The sequence below is a fragment of the Carya illinoinensis genome, chromosome 15, assembly GCF_018687715.1.
Source record: "Carya illinoinensis cultivar Pawnee chromosome 15, C.illinoinensisPawnee_v1, whole genome shotgun sequence".
NCBI lineage: Eukaryota > Viridiplantae > Streptophyta > Magnoliopsida > Fagales > Juglandaceae > Carya > Carya illinoinensis.
The window spans coordinates 39,976,710-39,996,374 of NC_056766.1; the positions used below are offsets into that span (position 1 = coordinate 39,976,710).

General features: G+C 34.1%; 3 protein-coding genes across 3 annotated transcripts; 2 read left to right on the forward strand and 1 right to left on the reverse strand.

Annotated features, from left to right (window-relative positions):
• The first annotated feature begins 936 nt into the window (after positions 1-936).
• Positions 937-3,449, forward strand: LOC122297182. Its single transcript, XM_043107143.1, has 2 exons — positions 937-1,907; positions 2,378-3,449. Exons 1-2 carry the CDS (start codon positions 1,282-1,284, stop codon positions 3,096-3,098), a joined length of 1,347 nt encoding a protein of 448 aa, XP_042963077.1. The 5' UTR covers positions 937-1,281; the 3' UTR covers positions 3,099-3,449.
• Positions 3,450-11,532: 8,083 nt separating this feature from the next.
• LOC122297138 (ergosterol biosynthetic protein 28) lies at positions 11,533-14,940 on the forward strand. Its single transcript, XM_043107042.1, has 3 exons — positions 11,533-11,743; positions 13,787-13,993; positions 14,561-14,940. Exons 1-3 carry the CDS (start codon positions 11,629-11,631, stop codon positions 14,626-14,628), a joined length of 390 nt encoding a protein of 129 aa, XP_042962976.1. The 5' UTR covers positions 11,533-11,628; the 3' UTR covers positions 14,629-14,940.
• Positions 14,941-15,588: 648 nt separating this feature from the next.
• Positions 15,589-17,670, reverse strand: LOC122297137 (ABC transporter I family member 17-like). Its single transcript, XM_043107041.1, has 4 exons — positions 17,527-17,670; positions 17,102-17,437; positions 16,191-16,378; positions 15,589-16,095 (listed from the first exon to the last, which is right to left on the reverse strand). The coding sequence occupies exons 1-4, from the start codon at positions 17,537-17,539 to the stop codon at positions 15,844-15,846; spliced, it is 789 nt and encodes a 262-aa protein (XP_042962975.1). The 5' UTR covers positions 17,540-17,670; the 3' UTR covers positions 15,589-15,843.
• Between the last annotated feature and the right edge of the window lie 1,995 nt (positions 17,671-19,665).

Here is a 19,665-nt window from a genome sequence, read left to right on the forward strand (position 1 = left end):
ACAACACTTGTACAATTAAAAAAAATAAACAGTACTTATATAATTTATGACTGAATATAATATTATTAATATAATAAAAATTTTATATACAGTCACTTTTATGTATTTTTTATATATTTTATTAATATAATTAATTGTATAATTTTTTAATATGAAATAATTATTTTAATCTATCACATTAATAAAATAATTAAAAAATACAAAAAAGTTACAATAGAAATTCATTTCCTATTCAGTGTAAGAGGCTGAGAGCACTGTCAATGACTCATGTGTAACACAAAAAGTGTAAAATATTTACAAAATTATTCATAAAATGAGCTCCATTGGATTATGTGAAAGAATTTGTAAACTACGAATTAAAAAAAAAAAATACTAAAGTAATCCGCTACATAAATTATTACATGAAGCGGGTACTGTTTATTCTTCAAATAATTTTATATTATTTATATTTTATTTATTTTTTCATTTCATTTTACTTTTTTAACATTTTAATATAACTTTTTTTTATTATTTGTCATTTAAAACAGCTCTATTTTATTTTTACTAAAAAAAATCTTGAAAATATTATTTATCCAATTTTTTCATATTTGGTTTTATTTTTATTTAATTTATATAATTTATTTTGTATATATAGGAATGAATTATATTACATTATATATAATAATATATTGTAAATATAAAAGAATATAATAAAATTTATTGATAGAAACAAAATATTTTTTTAAAAGAATATATTATTTAAATGATATTAAAAAAAAGTTGATATATAATATATTATAAAAGTTAATAAAATAAAAAAATAAAATTTAATAATATATTTTTAGAGGATATAAACAGCTAAAGTGGAAATGGGGGGCCCCGGAAGTAGGAAGCTGGGGGCGGGGGGATAGAGTATAAACAACGGCTGATCAGTCGGGTCAGGTTGAGGTGCAGATAGAAAGAGAGAGGCCTCAGATAACGTTAAGTTGGGTCCGAGTTGCACTAAGTAGAAACCCTTTGCCAGCCTGTACACAGCTGTCTTCCAAAGACTCCCAGCCTGTCTCTTCCCCCCTCCAAATTCTTAACTCTAAACCCTGCCTCCCTCCTATATTCACCAACAAATCCTACACCAGGACGATGAACATGGCAGAAGACGACCTAGGCATTCTTTGGCTCTACTTCCTTTCCGCACTCTGTTGATCTTCTTCATTCCCACCTTTCCTAAAACCGTCGCCCAAGTTGAGTAAAGCTTTTCACAGTGTTTGCTCGATTCCGAGCGAGCACTAAAATAGGCCCTGAGCTATGGATCCGTGCCCTTTCGTCCGCTTGACTGTAGGTAATCTGGCTTTGAAGATTCCTGTGGCTTCTAAGCCCGCTCGTTCCGTTGTTCACCCCTCGTCTTCTCCGTGTTTCTGTAAAGTGAGACTCAACAATTTCCCGCTACAAACCGCCGTCGTTCCGTTTATCCCTCCGGAGAATCAGTTCCCTGATGGTCATTTTCACACTGTAGCGGCAACGTTTCATTTGGGCAAGTCCGATCTCGACAAACTTGCCGGGAAATCATTTTTCGCCGCGAAACTATGCTTGACTATCTCGATCTACACAGGGCGAAGAGGCACCACCTGCGGCGTCAGCTCCGGGAGGCTTCTGGGAAAAGTCTCCGTGCCGTTGGATCTGGCGGGTACGGAGTCCCGGACCTGTACCGTTTTCCATAACGGTTGGATTTCCGTTGGTAAAGAAGCCAAAGGCTCGTCTGCGCAGTTTCACTTGAATGTGAAGGCTGAGCCTGACCCCAGATTCGTGTTCCAGTTCGACGGCGAGCCCGAATGCAGCCCGCAAGTGTTTCAGATCCAAGGCAACATTAGGCAACCTGTTTTTACTTGCAAATTCAGTTTCAGGAACACCGGTGACCGGACTCAGAGATCCAGGTTTGTGTACATTTAGTTTCTCGCTTTCCATTTACGGTCTCCAATTTTCCCTTTTTGAACTTTTTTCTTCCGACGTTGCTTTTGGCTTTTGGTTAGGGTTTTTAGATGTTAGATGATATTCTACGTTTGATTCTTGTTTCTTCATTTAAAAAGAGAGAAAACAACGATTTCATGTTTATTCTTTCGGTCTGGTTCGAAACTTCAAATGACTACTAGTGAATCTCTTCAAAGCTAAAGTTGAAGATTGTGGTGTACATTCCCATTTAAAACTGTCTCATACTTTACGTGAATGCTTCAATCTCACACAGCTCCAATCCCCATTAAAGATTCTCCAGCAGCTTTAATTACCTTCTTTGCTCGAACAGAGAGTTGCTGTTTTTTTTGTATGAGCTATGAGAAAAGTTTGTAAATATTCCATTCTGAAATCTTTGCTTGCGAATTAATTATTTCTTCTTTTTGTCACTGTCCAGATCGTTACAATCAGAGGCATGCACTGCAAGAAGCTGGTTAAGCTCGTTTGGGAGTGAGCGAGAGCGACCGGGAAAGGAACGAAAGGGATGGTCGATCACGGTCCACGATCTTTCCGGTTCGCCAGTAGCCGCCGCGTCAATGGTAACACCCTTCGTTGCGTCCCCCGGTTCGGACAGGGTTAGCCGGTCCAACCCTGGGTCGTGGCTCATACTCCGCCCCGGTGACGGCACCTGGAAGCCATGGGGCAGGCTCGAGGCCTGGCGCGAGTGCGGCGGATCCGACGGCCTCGGCTACCGGTTCCAGCTGCTCCCAGACACCAGCGGCGGCATGGGCGCGGCCGGCATTGTGTTAGCCGACTCGACGCTAAGCTCCCACAAGGGCGGGAAGTTCGTCATCGAGTTGGGGTCGGGTACGAACGGGAGAGCAACACCGGGAAGTGCGGCGTCACCGGCGTGCAGCCCAAGAAGCAGCGGAGACTATGGGTACGGATTGTGGCCGTACAGCATGTACAGAGGATTCGTGATGTCGGCAAGCGTGGATGGGGAGGGGAAGCGAAGCAGCAAGCCGAGCGTGGAGGTGAGCGTGCAGCACGTGAGCTGCACGGAGGACGCTGCGGTGTTCGTGGCTTTAGCGGCAGCCGTTGATCTCAGCATCGACGCCTGCAGGCTTTTCTCTCAGCGCCTAAGGAAAGAGCTATGCCAGCCGCAGGATTCGCTTTAAGGGCTGATTTGATTCTTCGACCAATTTTCAAAAAATACTCTTTTTGATTGGTTTTTTTTAATTTTAATTTCATCGGTGAGATGTTTTTTTTTTTCAACTAACAGACCAATGTACAAGAACTGTTGTACAGTGTGAGGGACAGTAGAGACAGTGTAGACAGGGCACGCTTTGTTTTTACTTGTGTGGCTTGTTTTTTTTTTTTCTTTACCCTTTTTTTCTTCGAAAATATGGGTTGTGTTTCTTTACTTTAGATGATGTGTCAGTGGCTGACTCCTTAAATCTTTTTTCTTTTTGTATTTTTAATTTTATGTATGGAGTATCTTCTATATTAAGTCAATGGTTTGTTGGCAACTCATTTAGCAATTTTCTCTCATTCTTTTCAAAAATTTTATGAGCAGCTTATGCGTACGATTTACATAATATAAAATAATACGTATTAAAAGTAACATAATATAATAATTTTTTTTAATTATTATGATTTTCTCACAAAAAGTATATTTTTAAATTCATATGCCTCTCGAATGCCCAACATGATGACATGTCACGCAACAATTTCAAAATTTAAAGTAAATTAGTAGAAATTTAAAAGCAAAGAATGTCTAAAAGAGGTAAGAAAAGGCAAAAACTTAGCTGCATTATCCTTGAGGAAAGTTACACTGGTGGGGACCTTCCATTCATTTGAATGGAGATATCAGGGCCACCATGTGAGTGGACAGGGGTTGCTCCCAGGTGAAATCCACGCAGAGAGTATGGATAATCGTGTTAGGGTGTAGGATCCGGTCCTATGAGTGGAAAGCTCAATGCATGGCCTCTTTAACACGGTGGATTGTGGCTTTAAGCGCGGGAGAGTTTTGATACAAATAAAGTCGTGTATTAATTTACGTGTTAATATTGACTCTTTCATATTTAAAATTTAAATTAGTATTATTTTTAATAAAATTTATTTTTTAATCAATCACATTAGATTGTACATATTAATGCGTAATTATACTTATAACTAGATTTTTCATTTTGTAACTATGCTTCCAAGAATTATATCCTAATTACAACACTTCCAAAAATGGAGCAAGGTATCCAAACAAAAAATGTGATCGATAGGCTTATTAATGAACCTTTGCTTGTTCTTGGCACTCAAAAGCCATTAACATAAAACAAATTTGGGTGTAATAGTTATGACCAATAGAAATTGCATCTCTACCCAGAATTGTGGCTAGATTATCATCGTTTTAGAGATGTTATTGACTAGATGACTCGTCTAAAAGATTTTTTAGAAATTTGGTTCCAATATGAGAACAATATTATAAAGAAATAGATTTTATTAAATATCTAGAGATGCTACACGCACCCCTTGATCAACCAACCCTACTCGAAATGGGTCAAGCGCTCTCATTCAGCTAATGGAGGGACGATTGGCTCCTAGGGCATCCACCCACGGCACCATACTCAATGGCCTACTAGCACCAACGTACTCTGAGAGAGAGAGAGAGAGAGAGAGAGAGAGAGAGAGAGAGAGAGAGAGAGACTTGTGCCAAGTGGAGGCAAGTTGCAATGGCGAAAGGGAGATAGTTCGAGAAACTTGCAACTATGCGAGAGATTGACAACAACAACTATGTAAGAGAGGAAAGAGAGGGAGTGATGTGGAGGGGGTGGGGAGATTTTTAAACAAAAACTTATAAGAAAATGACATCATTTTATTAAAAAAAAATATATTTTTTAATATATATACATATATGAGCCTGACGACCATGATAAATTCAAGGTGAGCTTGGGCCCACCCACCGCCGACTCCTAGTTGCATGTGGCCATTACTTGCACACTCCGATTCACGGATGTGGGCCCTACCTCAACCAGGTGGACATAAGATGGGGCTAGATAGGGTGTTGGGTGGCCAGGTGTGCTGCCTTGCCACCAGCCCTACTAACATATTTATCTAAGTAAATTAATAGTTATTTTTATTAAAAAAAAAAATACAACTCGTCCCATATTTTAAAGGGGTAACTATTATTTCTTCGATGAATAGTTATTTCAAAAGAGAGAATAAAATGATCAGAGTAATAATTATTCAACGAAGGGACCAAGGGTTTTAGATGCTTTACTAAAAAAAAAAAGAAAATATTAGAAATATTGTACGTAGAGGCTAGTAGGTCAAAATCAAAAGGTGTACTTACTGTGGGTGCACGTATGGTTGGGGTACGAAGAGTAATTAATTTGAATGAATATGCCGAAAGAGAGATTGAAAAAAATAAAAATAAATAAATAAAAAAAGGTGGATGATAGCTGTAAACCGCTTTTAACAATGTGGCTTAGGTATCCTCACACACATTTTCCCACCTTCTTAAATTAAACCTAGAATATTCATTGAGCTGTTTGTTTCCGTGACCTCCTACTTAGGCAGCTTTTCCCATTAATTTATTTGTCTACGTTTTGTAGACTTTGAAATTAAGAGCAAAATATTTTATCATATTTTCTTAGTGTATACGCTGCTCATGTCATGAATAAGAGTTTTTGCTCTATATATAAGTGCATGTTTAGAATTATAATAAAAATTATAACTTATAACGTTCAGATTTATAGTTTAAAATTTAAGTAATAAATTTTATTATTAAATAATTATTTACTATTAGATAATCATATGTTTAAAATATTTTCAAATATATTACGTTTGTTTGGAAAAAAATTAAAAAAAATATTTTATGAGGTAAAAATAACGATTATTTAGATTTTTAAAGATTATGTTTATAGTCTTGGCAGTTTAAAAACTATAATTATCATAAAATTGTATGGATATTTTCATCCATTAATAATTTTTTTTAAAATTTGAATTACGTTATGCATTATTCGAAAAAAACACGTTTGAGGAAAATTATCAAAATAATATTTTTTCTCAAACATACTTCTTAACTTATTTAAGATTAAAAATATTTTAATATGTAACACCTAAACAACTTAATTTTTTTTATTAAAGTGTTTTTAAGCTTATTTAAATACTTTTTAAGAATCCTACTACAATCTCAAATCGAGCATAAGTTGGCATGTTAATATATTATTTATTATGAAATTCGTTATAATTTTTAAAATAAAATGAAAACATCAATAAATTTAAGATAGCTGATTTAGAATACTTCCAAACTTTCGTGTGGTATGGTCATAACATCCAAAACCATTCTTGTGGTATAATATATATCAAAGATTTTAAATTTTATTAAAATGATAATTCTTACGAAATTATCTTTGAATGTAATTGATGCTAAGTGATGCTACTTTTAGCACCGACAATAGATTGCGTAAGCATAGCGACAATGTAAAAGTTTTTTAAAAAAATAAATAAATATGAGATTTATATAAAAAAATTAATTTTTAAATATTAGATCTATTTTTTTAAAAATTAAGTGTGCAACTTTTGTACAATTTATAATTATATCTTATATTATTTAAATTTATATAAAAATACGAATAATGCTACTTATTACATTGCTCACGTAACACTTGCATAACGTCGAGGAGGAAGAGGTTGAGGTAAGAAAGATTGGTAGGGGTAGGGCATAGGGTTGGTGGCGCGGGGGGTGTGGTTGGGTCCAGTTCACTTGTTGTTGGGCAGTTGGCTGGGAGGGGACCAAATGCCTTGTGATCCCAAACCCAGAGAGGAATAAGCAAATTTGGGGAAGTGGAAAGTGGATGAAAAGTTAGTCATCAGTGGGGGTGGTGGCCTGCAATTTTGTATAAGTACAAAGAGCAGAGAGTAGAAAAGACCAAAGTGCAATAAAAAGGGGAGGGAACATAAACTTGCATTGGGGACTAATACAGGCTGGTATTGGGACACAGTCTGTCTCTCTTCTGTTAACTTCTGATGTGCTTGTCCATGACATAGATACAATTTTAGCCAAGTCTCACGCATTCTTTTAAAAAATGAATATGCGAAATTGACACATTTTAATATTGTAAATATAATTTTTCTTTTATTTTTTTTATAACAGCCTTTGTTGGTTTGACGCGTCTCTTTATTTGTCTCTGTAGTTTATTTTTAAATTTATGAAAATGATTTGTGTAAGCTCAAAGCATATAACTTCGTATAAATTTTTTGAAAAAGAATAAGATTCACTCGTATAAAATGTTAATGCTAGACTTGTATATAGCTCTCATTACTTTATGATTTAGCTATCAAATGTCTAGGATGGATTGGAGTTTAACAGCTAGATGGATGCAAAGAAGCTACCGATGAGTCTAGTTGTCGTATTTAAGTGGCATATTTGTGAGTATATTGTGGGAATCATAACCCTAAGTTCTAACAACCATTTATTTATTTTTCCATTGTTTTTTTTTTTTTGTTTTTGTTCTAAGATGCTCCCGTACCAATAAGTTGGACACAGACAAACTTGTATTGGATATAAAGCAAGGTTTTGAGACTTCCATGTAAAGGCTCCATTATAGTTATTAATTATAACAATCTGATATTTTTAATATATAATTTGATATGAAAAAAAATATATATATTTTTAACTCATCATCTTCCATCACATCAATTCACATTAAAAATAAGAATTATTCTCAAACCCATGTGAAGAGTAACCATACCATTCATATAATTTAAATAGTAAGATTTGATTTGTAATATTAAAATTTTAAAATTCATATTCTAATTCAAATTATATCATGTAAATACTTTACTAAAAGTGTTATTTGCATCGACTTATAAATAGAATTTTTCTAAAAGTAATACACAGAAACCATGTTGGGATTTCATAGGAGGAAAAATCTATTCCGCTGCCAGTTTTATTTTCTTACACCACACAACTGACGTGACGAACCCGGTCTCGGGTCAAATCATGGTTCTTGATGAAAAAATCAATCAGGAATTTCTGATTTTCCTGCCGTGCTCCTCTCCCTCCTGTGCTCCTCTGTGATGTAAGCTAGTTTTTCTTGTATATATTTACACTGATTTTGATTGGTTAGGCGTGATTGTTAACTAATGTTGTGTGTAATTTTTTTGTATAGAGGACGTTTTGCATTAATTTTTTTATGAATGTTTGAACATGTTTTTTGTGCCCATAAGCTGTTTGATGGAATTACTAAGCTAACAGGACATTATGTGTGTCCAAATTTTTCAGTCTCACACGGACATAGAAATATTCCTAAAGGTGAGATGTATGTCCTTGTTCCCCAAACATAGTAGCAAGAATAAAATTTTGAGAATGGGCAGTGCAACTCCAAAACTAAAATTTTGAAATCTATTTTTGTTGTTGTTGTTGACGTGTTGTTGTCGAATAGTTAAAGATGACTCCTACCTAGTGAAAGAATTTAAGTTTGGTTAGCAGCACTCGTAGCTTGAGGTCCTCTTCTAATTTCAAAATTTAATAATAAACTTTTATGTCCAAATATTTGAATATGATGTGCAGTATTGAAGTTACGTGACATCTTTACATTTTGAAATTTATGTCTGTGCGATTGTTGTTGTTGTTGAGATTGTTCTTTGGTAGTGTGAGATTGAAAGTTCAATATCTAACCACAGTAGCAGTGACATATAAAATGTTATGAAACCATATGTTCCATGCTTAGTGCGGTGTGCAATACCCATGTTGAAAAAAGTTTCTGATTTGAGGAGTTTGGATGTTTTGGAAGTTAAGCTTTTGAATTTTTGATGACTAACTTTTTTTAGTTTTGTAGGGGCAATTGAAGGATTATAGAGATGACTTTTTTTTTTCCCCAACATGGGCATTTTGCTTGTTTTCATTGTCATTTAGTTTTGTTCTCATTTAGATTACCTAATGCATTGAGTCAATCATCATCATGTGTACTTGATGTGTTTTTGATAGAATTACCAATTTGTTGGTATGGTTTGAAAGCATCATTAAAGACCTCTCAAACTAACAAAAATCTGGGATAGACATTTTATGCATGTTTGAAATATAACACGGTAAAGAAAATTTTAATTTATAATATTTTTGTATTGCTTTTGAATTTGTCATATTTAATGTTTGAAGTTCTTGAATTGTATGCAATGAGAACAAATATGTCAATTCTTCATATGGGTAGATGTATTTGAATTGGTATAGGAAAAAGTTTGGATAAGAGAGAATGCACTTCGAAAGAGGAAGAATGATGTATTGTTGTGCAAGTATAAAGCTCAAAAAGAAAAAGATAAATTGAGAGAGAGAGAGAGAGAGAGAGAGAGAGAGAGAGAGAGAGAGAGAGAGAGAGAGAGAGAGAGAGAGAGAGAGAGAGAATGGTCTTCACAAGCAAGAGGACGAAATTCGAAAGTGGATCATAGATAATAGATGTGCACGCATATTATTGTATTTGTACTGATTGTTATCTATTATAATAGTTTTTTGTTGGTTCGAATTATAAATGTATGGTGAAACTGTTTATTGTAAATGGATGGTTCAGATTGTAATTGTAATGCTATGTTTTCTATGAATATCATTATGAATGTGTATGGTAATGGATGTTAAATTTTCTGGTTTGTGAGATGGTTGATAATGGTACTAGATCATTCTGGGATAATAATATACGTATTGAAAACAAGGAAAAATAGCATTCATATAATATTTTACATGATCTTTTACAGAAATCAACAGGTTACACCATTTCATCCCATAAATTCACAACAAACAATCATCTCTACAACAGGTTCTCCACTGTTTCATCTCACAATAGGGCCAAACATTCACAACATGCTACAAAACAGGCAAAACATTCACAACAATCATTACAAGCTACAAAGTACTACACATCAATGGTCTACAAAGTACAAAATACATGGTCTCAAAACCAAACAACAATGGTACAAACTAAGTGCTTCACCAAGCTACGAAGTACTTCATAAGCAGTAGACTCGCATTCTTAATGGAATGACACGCAACAAACTTGCATTCACGTCTTAAGTTATATAGAATCATTACCGACACATATTTGAAAACAACACAAGCAGATCAACAGTCAATAATTGCATAGAGTAATTTATGAATAATTGATCAGTTTGCAATTAAATAAAGAAAATCATCTTTCAATTTTTTTTAAAATAAAAATAAAAGCATCTACCTAGAGAGGTTCTTGAAATCGTTTCTACCATTTTGAATTACTTGACGGAGGGTAAGGCATAGTTAATTCAAAAAGTGGCATGATTGGTGGGTTCAACAATTAGTCATGGTGTTAGAAACACTCAAATAGACGTATGAAAAAAGATTTAAAAAAATAAAAGACATCTACTTGATAGGCTATTGAAATTGTCTCAACTCCTTCAGATTACTCAATGGAGTGTAGGGCATTTTTGGTTCAAAAGATGGCATAGTTGGTGCATGCTGCAATTAGGCAAGAGTGTTAGAAATACTCAAATCAAATGCACTTACAAGTAGACTTTTTAAAAGAATCAAAAAACATACCTGGCTATCCCAATGGCACAGATATAGATTTCGATACGTATTTGGAGGCTTCATAAATGATGAGTTGTGTAGATATTTATGACTATAATATTCCTATAATACACAAATAAACAATATATTAAGTAGATGGAAATATCAGATGCAATGGCATATCCAATTGACCGATGTGTATCATACCTAAGTTGGTGAGTTTAGTCTTTAAGATATGCAAAACGCCTCAACAGGTGTGCAATGTAGAAATAGGAGGTAGCTGGGTAGCTTTACTCTTTCTAGTAATTGTTAGACTAAGAGGAGAGATTTATATAATGAGTCGAGATGAGATGAGTTATGATGAATGTTGAAAGTTGAATAAACTATTATTAGAATATTATTTCTTAATATTATTATTATTTTAAGATTTGAAAAAGTTAAAATTTTTATTATATTTTGTATAAAAATTTAAAAAAATTATAATAATTACATGAGATAAATTAGAAAAACTTTTGTATCCAAACCGGGCATACATGCATCTTAATTTAAGGTGTATTATGAGCATGGTTGTAAAGTGCCAAACAATTCATAAAGTGAGACTTAGGTTGTTTAATAAAAACTTCTATACAACTTATTAATAAAATTTTAATTTTTTTTTACTTTTTGATTTTTTTTTTAATTTTACTTTAATATATTTGAGTTTTAAAAAAAAATATTATTTCAGTGTGCAGAAGTAAAATAGTTGTAGGTGTGTCCTTGTACCGTTGCTCCATCATTGTATCAATTCTAATTAGTTTATTAATTAAATAAAAAATATTTTAAAATATGACACATTAATATGTATGATTGAAGAAAATAAAAATTGTATTTATTTAGGAATATTAAAAGGTAGGGGCTATGGAAAAAAATAGAATTAAGTAAATTTGTATGATATTAATTATTAAATTTTGTATGATATTATATATTTAAAACCAAACGGCATACCACTACCTTGGGTGGGGAGAGATGAAATAGAACGACGTAGTTCTGTTCCGGTTTAGACTGAGTTTCGTTGACTGCCAGTCTTCCCCGATTATGCTTTAGCTTTAGCTTTATCAAAACAAAGAGGTCGCAGTGAAAACAGAAACGAAAGGGGAGAGGACTCAAGAGGAGAGGAAAAAGGCCAAAAAAAAATTAAAAAAATGAAGGCTTTGGGATGGTGGCTGATGCTAGTGGGTTCACTTCGCTTAGCCTCAGTTTGGTTCGGCTTCTTCGACATCTGGGCTCTTAGACTTGCCGTCTTCTCAAATGCTACCAGTTAGCTCTCTCTCTCTCTCTCTCTCTCTCTCTCTCTCTCTCTCTCTCTCTCTCTCTCTCTGTGTAAATCTTACTTTTTGTTTGTTATGTGTTTCTCCGGGTATGTTTTTCTTTTTCAATTTTTGTTTCTATTGTTAGTCTAGAATCGAAACCAACATTGTCTTCTTTGACCCAAGATGAAAAAGAATTAAACTTGTTCTTCTTCTAGCTAAAAATTCGCTACACGACTTTCAATAAGAATGCTCACTCTTCTTGTAAAAAAAATTTTACAACCAAAAATCATGGAGGATGTAAGCCAATGGTTGATATGTTCTGGTGAATCTGGGGACAACGGGCTGCATTTATGCGTGCATGTGGAGTTGTGAATTTCAAGCAAGAGATCTGTGTTTGACTTAAAAAAGGGGAGAGAAAGAGGAAATGACTATCTGGGGTAGATCCCAAAATTTTGGATCTTTCATATACTTGCGCTTTCATCGATGAATTGGGTTGATTGTTTCTAGAAGTGCCTTTTCGTACCTTTTGTCTTCCAAAAAAAGAAAAGTAATCTGAAAACTCTCTTATATCCTTATATTTATATATACACTAAAATCTAGATGAGAGGGGATACTTATATAATTGCTGTTTGTAAATGAAGATTTATTTGTATGTTTGGTGAGAAACGATGAAAGATGGTGTATCAAACATGGCAGATGACTCTGATAACTTTTAGGTGATTAGTCTACGATCTCTCTTTTCTGAGCCCGAGACATGCGAAGTAACTCTGATCTCAATGAAATGTCTCGCTTAAAGTTTGGAGTTGGAATGCAGTTTCCTTTTGATATTATCTTGGTAGAGAGGATGCATTGTGGGTGAGATCTCAATCTAATCTTGATTTGCAGTGGCAAAACCAAGAAAGATTCACAATGATGGATTTAAATCTCAATATCTAATCATCAAATAAACTCTTGTTTTTAACTTAAAGCTGAAAATCCAAGCACAAAAGGTATTATAAAAAACTACATTGAGGGGAATCAATTTGTTAAAAGATGGTGAATTGAGTCCAGGACAAACCATGAAAAAATATGGAATTTTAGCTGATCTTGACAGTGTATTATGAAGATCTGCTAGGAATTGCCACCGCTCACTCACCCATCCCAATTCAAAAGAAATACAAAAAATATAAAATTGTTAAGAACTTTGGTATTACCATGCCCCCTTTTTACCATGAAGAGAGGCATATTAAAGTTTATTTCCTTATAAATGATGTAATGAATCTGTTTCAATAATTTAACAAGATGGAAGAGATAGCACTTTTTTTTTTTTTTTAAATTTTTGATTGGCACCAGGTGTCCGAAAATGTGTTTGTTCTCACTTATATGTTTGCTAGAAGAAGCTGAAATGCTACTGCTCTATTTCGTCTATTTATTAGTCTTTTATCTCTTATTGGCCATTAATAATAGAACTTAAATCTTACTTATAAAAAAAAATAATAGAACTTAAATCTTCTTTTGAAAGGCTAGAATCTCTTCTCTAGCCTCACGCATGTATTTCTTAGTTTTCAGGAAATTTATGCCACAAGAAAAGTGCAATAACCCTGCCAGAAATGACTAAGAGGAATTACCTGCCTATGAAAATCCAAATATTAATGAGATATCAATTGGACAGTATCCTGCCCTACAAAGTTCTGTACTTGATTTATTTTTATTTTACTGTTTTTGGTATGGTCTTTTTTAATACTTCAGGGATTAAGTTTAATTACATTTTCATTGCCTGCTAAAGGATATTGAGTGATGAAAATATCAGGAATCACAGAAGTTAATTTCATTCGTCAGTGTTATAACATGAATCTGTACGTCTAAGACAGATGTAAAGAAGAACTAAACTCTTCCCGTTAAATTATGTAAGTTCTATTTTCGCTCGTAATGAACTAGTTTTTGCTCTTCGCTATGTCAACAGTTTCATCTCTCTCTCTCTCTCTCTCTCTCTCTCTTCCATGCTCTTGTGTATGACTAAGTTTTTACTGGGTCCTGATGGTTTTTCCTTCCATTTCTCCCTTATTTGTAGTGACTGAAGTTCATGGAAGGACTTTTGGAGTTTGGACGCTTCTAACTTGCACCCTTTGCTTTCTTTGTGCATTTAACCTCGAAAATAAGCCTCTTTATTTGGCTACCTTCTTATCATTCATCTATGCCTTCGGTCATTTCTTGACCGAATACCTAATTTATCAGACAATGGCGATTGCGAATCTGACAACTGTTAGCTTCTTTGCAGGTACAAATGTTAATACACAGATTTGCCTTTATATTTCTTTATATGTTCATTTTTACTCTGGAGTCACGTTGAAGTTGCCTGGTTATTTCCAGAATTATGACATAAGATTGTGATGATTACTGTTCGGTTTTATTTTTTGGATTGGCAATGTGATTAATAGTCGATCTTTTCTGGTCTTCCTGGAAAACCATTAAGGCAATGAGCCATGCAAGAAGAGATCGTCTTATGTACCACTTAAAACCTAAGTGAAGCTTGGCCTTTGTTCTGCTGACTTGCGGCCTCTTTTTTTATTTGCACTGTAATTTGCTTGGTCAAAAGCTGGAGTGGAATGGGCTTAAGCCAACCTCCTCCTCCCCCACACCCTTAAAAAAAAAACAGAAAAAATGGGCTGAAGGACTGGGACATAAGAACTTCTGGTTGAAATTATATATGGTCGTGGTTTTTTCTTTCAACTCTCTGATTATTAGGTTTGCATGAGAGCTGTCTTGCCCCAAAATTTGGAGCATTCTACATCTGATGAAATTTATAACCATGATCTCCAATTAATTAACGGCTATTGATAATCAGGCACGTCGATAATATGGATGCTGTTGCAGTGGAAAGCTCATCAACCTATCCACACAAAGCATTCTTGAATATAGGATGATGCGTTCCTCATTACTCCCTTTTTTCACTGATGAAAGCAGATTTCTCACGAGGAGTTTTCATATTGCCGGTTTAGTCGTCTTTATGCCTAGTTTATCCATCGACATGGGGAATCGTAGGGCTATCAAGTTATTCAAATTTGTTTACCATGAACTTTATAATTGTATTCAGCTGTCTGACTATTGTTTCAGTGGGCACGTGTTCCCTTCCCCTCGGTATCTGGTGTTTAGATTTTTAGAGTTTATAATAAAGTTAGGTGTTTTTTATGGTTTCCTCTAGACATAATTTGAGGTGCCAAGTTATTTTTGGTTTCAAAATCTCTTGATTTGCTTGCCTGCTTTTCGGAATTGGTGCTTAACTTATTCTTTTGCTACTGCTTTATTTTCCTTTCTCCCAACCCAATTCACTGCTCGAACGGTTTATCTACTGTATGTTCTATGATTTCCCTTTAACCAGTTTGCAGTGCACAAAATCTAATTGCTCTTTCTTTAGGGAAGAATTTATTCCCTTGCCGTGGACTCGGTCACATTTATGTGACTAATTCAGCTCGATCAATGTATGCAAAGGCCACACACTACATTGAATTGTTGGGTTTCTATCGTCGCACGTCACACAGCTGAAGGTAGAAACCCCACTCGAAAAGAATATGAGCAGCAATTTTTTGGCCCGGCTGGCTCTTTTGGGTAGATTTCAGACTGAACCCAATTCCAGGAAGCTTTTTTTAAAGTTGCAAGAATGCCACTGACACAGGATGCCATGTTTGTAAATTAGTTTGAATGTTGAATTTGCTTTTAACTTTTTTACCCCCACAAGGTTAGTTAAATCTCGTTTACATCCATGGCAATTTAAATTCCAAATCTCTCACATCCTCAAATGAGGGGAAAATAAGAAGGAAAAGGCATACGAAGAAAACTCGAGCTTTCAAAAGAAATGAAAGAAGGAGAGATCCATTTGTAAAATGGGCTGAATAGGAATATCATTATTCAAAGCTTTTATCCACGGTAGTGCTATCAAGACAACTTATCGGATGAGCACAAAGGAATACGTGGTCTACACCAACATGCCATAAGGACCACATAAATTCATTAACAAGGAACAACATCCAATAACTAACTTTTTTATTCGCTCCCTTCAAATTAAAAACAAATAAATAAATAAGAAAAAAAAAACATAAACACAACCAAAGACAGAAAAAAACCCCTAATTTAGCTGAGTTGAAGAAACCTTTGTGCCATAGGATGCTTGGCTTCTGAGAGTTGGTCAGGTTTTAAAACTTCAACAATTTCACCTTTCACAAGGAGACAGACAATATCGGCAATTCTCTGAATTTGTTTGATGCTGTGAGAAACAATAATAATTGTCATTCCCTGTTTCTTCTTTAGATTCAGTAGGACACCCTCTATGTTTTCCGTGGATATTGGATCCAAGGCACTTGTTGGCTCGTCCAGCAAAAGAACCTTTTTGAGAGGGCAGACACAATATTAGATTCCTAGCAGTATAGGCACTGTGTCCATTGCAGAAGATTTGAGTAGCAGGAAATTTTGAAAATTACCTCTGGTTTATTAGCTAGAGTCCTAGCAAGAGCCACTCTTTGGGCTTGACCCACAGAGAGTTCACCACCAGTCTTGCTTAAAAAAGCGGGATCAAGGTCTGCAAGCATCAGCAACTTGTTCACCTCCTCATCATTCAGCTTCTTCCCTCCCAATTGTGGTCCATATCTTATGTTCTCCGCAACTGTGCCTGAGTTTTGGGACAAGCGGTGATTTAACAAAAAGAATAATGATAGCCTTATCACTCTTTTATCATTCTTTTACCATTTTTTTTAATTTTTTATTTTTTAAATTTTTTTATTTTTTTATTTAATGATTAAGCAAGTGACTATCACTAAAATTATATATTTTTAAAATTTTTTCTTAATGGTTAAGGATGTTAAAAAAATACTTAAAAGAAAATGATAAAAAAATAAATACACTATAAATAATAAAATAGTAATAAAAGGATGGTAAGTGTATCATTACCCGATCACGGGAATGAGACAGGGAACTGCCTTCTGGAAATGGTTCCTACCATAATTATTATCCAGATTAGGTGGGATGTAACCTGCATCTTGTATTCTTGTTCCATGTTCCACAAACATAAACTCATTCGACATCTCGAACTATTACCATTCCTACCATGCAGACTTTGTAATCACGAAAAGTTGCAACAGTCATTCTAAATTATTAATGGAATTTTGGTGTGCACATTGAAACTATTAATGATTCATGTCAAACATTTTCAAGACCTCGTTGATCTTTTTATTTTTTCAAAAAAAATCTGGCCTTTATTTTGACTTTAGCATATACAGAATTTCGATACTCACATTACTGGCAAAAAAAAAAAAGGGCGAATTAATGTAAAGTAAACTTAAAGAAGAAGAAAAAGGAATTCAAAAGAGGAAAAGATGGACAAACGACACCGTACCTTCGAAGATAGCGGGAAGCTGGAAGAGCATGCCGACCTTCCGGCGAAGAGTAAGGACATCGAGATCGCGAATATCACGACCGTCCAAAAAAACAGTACCGAGAGGTGGCTCCCACAGCCGGTTCAGCGCCCTCAGCATCGTCGACTTCCCGCTCCCACTGGGTCCTATGATCCCCACGATCTGTCCCTTTGGTATATCCACGTCTATCCCATTCAGTATCGGAACTCCCGCCTCCGATTCCTTCGTCAGGCTGCGTATCCGGAATTTCGTCCCGTCTTCTTCTCCTTTTCCGGCATCTTCTGCGTCCACCACCAGCAGGTACTCGCCGGCCTCCTCTGCATTCAGAAAATGAAGATATATTCAATCATAAGCACCCAAAAAGATATAGACGGAAAGAAGGAGATTGACTTCTTGCTGCAGGTACCCGGAAGAGGCATTGAAAATTTGACACGGTAGAGATCTCTCGCTTAAGCAGAGAACATAAGCAAGAGAGATTGCTTATTTATGAATGGGCGTGGCAGAAGAGCCTCCCCCAGTTAGCAACGGAAACTCGACTTACCGATTAAGCTGTTGGAGTCTGGCGACGAATGATTCTGTCACCGAGTACAACCTTTTAACTTTTTGCTTTTTATTTTTTCCACGTGTTTGTGATTTATAATAGATAAATAATAATTATAATTGTCAATAAGTAAATATTTTATAATTATTTAAAAAAAATAAATAAATATAGAATATATATAAAAAATTAATTTTTTTAATAATAAATTTTACGTTTTTTTTAAATAACTATACGACGCTCGTATATTTTATGACTATACATAAAATTATTCATTATAATAATTTTAAGTTAACATAAATAAATCGAATAATGATATGAATATAATAATTTTATTCCATTAGAAATTAATTTTAGGCTTTCAAAAAAGGATGTTAGGATGTATCCCAAAATTGTCATTTTGATTTTCTTTTTTAAATTGTCTTAATGTTAAAAAAATTAAATATACAAATTTACTAATAGTAGACTGCCAAGAGCAAGTGACTCAAATGGCATGAGATCCAGCTTCCACTCTATAAATGAGGTCTTAGGTTCGATCTCCCTCTCCAAATCTCTCAATATCTCAAAAATAATTTCGTTAGATATTTTTAAAAAGTACATTAAAAATGTTAAGAATATAATACAAATAATCAAATCTATATTTTTCCATCAGCTTAAGTGTTTGGATAGTTGGTGGGTGTAGTCGAAATGAAAACGCCTGACATCATCCTTGTGTTATATCTGACACATGAACAGTGAAAAGTAATTTTTGACAATGAAAAGCATTGTCTTTTTTTTTTTTTTTTTTTTTAACACCACTTCTCGAATCTGAGGCAAAACGAATACCATCCCCACCGATTTTAATACATATAATTATCTATTACAATAATAAAAAATTATAATTTTCTATATATATATAAACAAATAAATCATACTTAGAATAATATATTTTAAAAGAGAAATTTTGTTTTATGAAATTATAGAATAATTTCGGCCAACAATTTCAAAATATATTTTAGGATTAAAATTTTAAATTTATGTATGATAGTTTTTTTAATTACTCATAAATATTACTCAATAATTATTAAATAAATTTCTAATTATTAGTAAGACTCACTGCTTTATCCACTCTAAAAAAGTTAAAATTATCTCATCTCATTTCATTATTCAGACATATATTAAGTAGTTACGTTTGGACGTTAAGAGGAGTTAAATTGTAAATAGTAATATTTTCTGGATGCCATTAGAATAAAGTTAGCTTTTTAGGTTGAAATGGATTTTAAGAAAAATTATACTAATTATCTTTACACCACATATCACATACTACATATTTTTTTCTCTTATCAAATGTGTGATGTATGAATAATGAGTAGAATAACTCAATTAATCTATGAAGAATAAAGCAATTTTTTTCTAAAATTTAAAAAAATAAAAATAAGTATAGTGTATAGTGTGTGGGGATAATGAATAGTAAAGTCATTAACTTTTTTTTGATGGGAATATGCTACTGCATTCATTCATAAACGAAGTTACAACTGTGACTTATCAATACAGGAAAAACTAGACTATAAGTCAACTAACGCAACTGCTCAGGAGCTTCCCCGTCAACAAATTTCTTTGTGACGGATATTATCTAAACTTCTACACCTTCTCTTCTGACAACGGTCAAAAGAGAAAGCGCTCTATCAAAACAGAGCTAACAACCTTTCTTCCAAAGAAGAGAGGTACACTCACGCTCCATCCTCCCAAGGAGGAGGAGTACTACCACACTCTCTCCTCCCAAAGAGGAAGAGTACAAAACACCTACCTTCCTCCAATGGAGGAGTAGGACTAACACCCACATTCATCCTCCAAAAAAGGAGTAAGTCATTAACTTTTTAAGTTAAAATATATGAAGTAAATTGAGACCAGTTTAACTTTTTTATAAAAAAATTAAAAAAATAGTGGATCTCATTAATAATTAATTTAGAATGAGTTAATATGAGTTAAATTTGATTCAACAACAAAATACAACCTTAAGGAGAGGTT

Bases quoted from the DNA above. Each gene is read 5' to 3' on its own strand.
- LOC122297182 (XM_043107143.1), top strand. From the start codon at position 1,282: ATGGATCCGTGCCCTTTCGTCCGCTTGACTGTAGGTAATCTGGCTTTG. The intron at 1,908-2,377 runs GTTTGTGTACAT...GTCACTGTCCAG, and splicing joins GACCGGACTCAGAGATCCAG to ATCGTTACAATCAGAGGCAT.
- LOC122297138 (XM_043107042.1), top strand. From the start codon at position 11,629: ATGAAGGCTTTGGGATGGTGGCTGATGCTAGTGGGTTCACTTCGCTTA. The intron at 11,744-13,786 runs GTTAGCTCTCTC...CCTTATTTGTAG, and splicing joins CGTCTTCTCAAATGCTACCA to TGACTGAAGTTCATGGAAGG. The intron at 13,994-14,560 runs GTACAAATGTTA...ATTGATAATCAG, and splicing joins AACTGTTAGCTTCTTTGCAG to GCACGTCGATAATATGGATG.
- LOC122297137 (XM_043107041.1), bottom strand. The intron at 16,379-17,101 runs GTACGGTGTCGT...CCCAAAACTCAG, and splicing joins GCTTCCCGCTATCTTCGAAG to GCACAGTTGCGGAGAACATA. The intron at 16,096-16,190 runs GTAATTTTCAAA...CCTCTCAAAAAG, and splicing joins CTCTAGCTAATAAACCAGAG to GTTCTTTTGCTGGACGAGCC.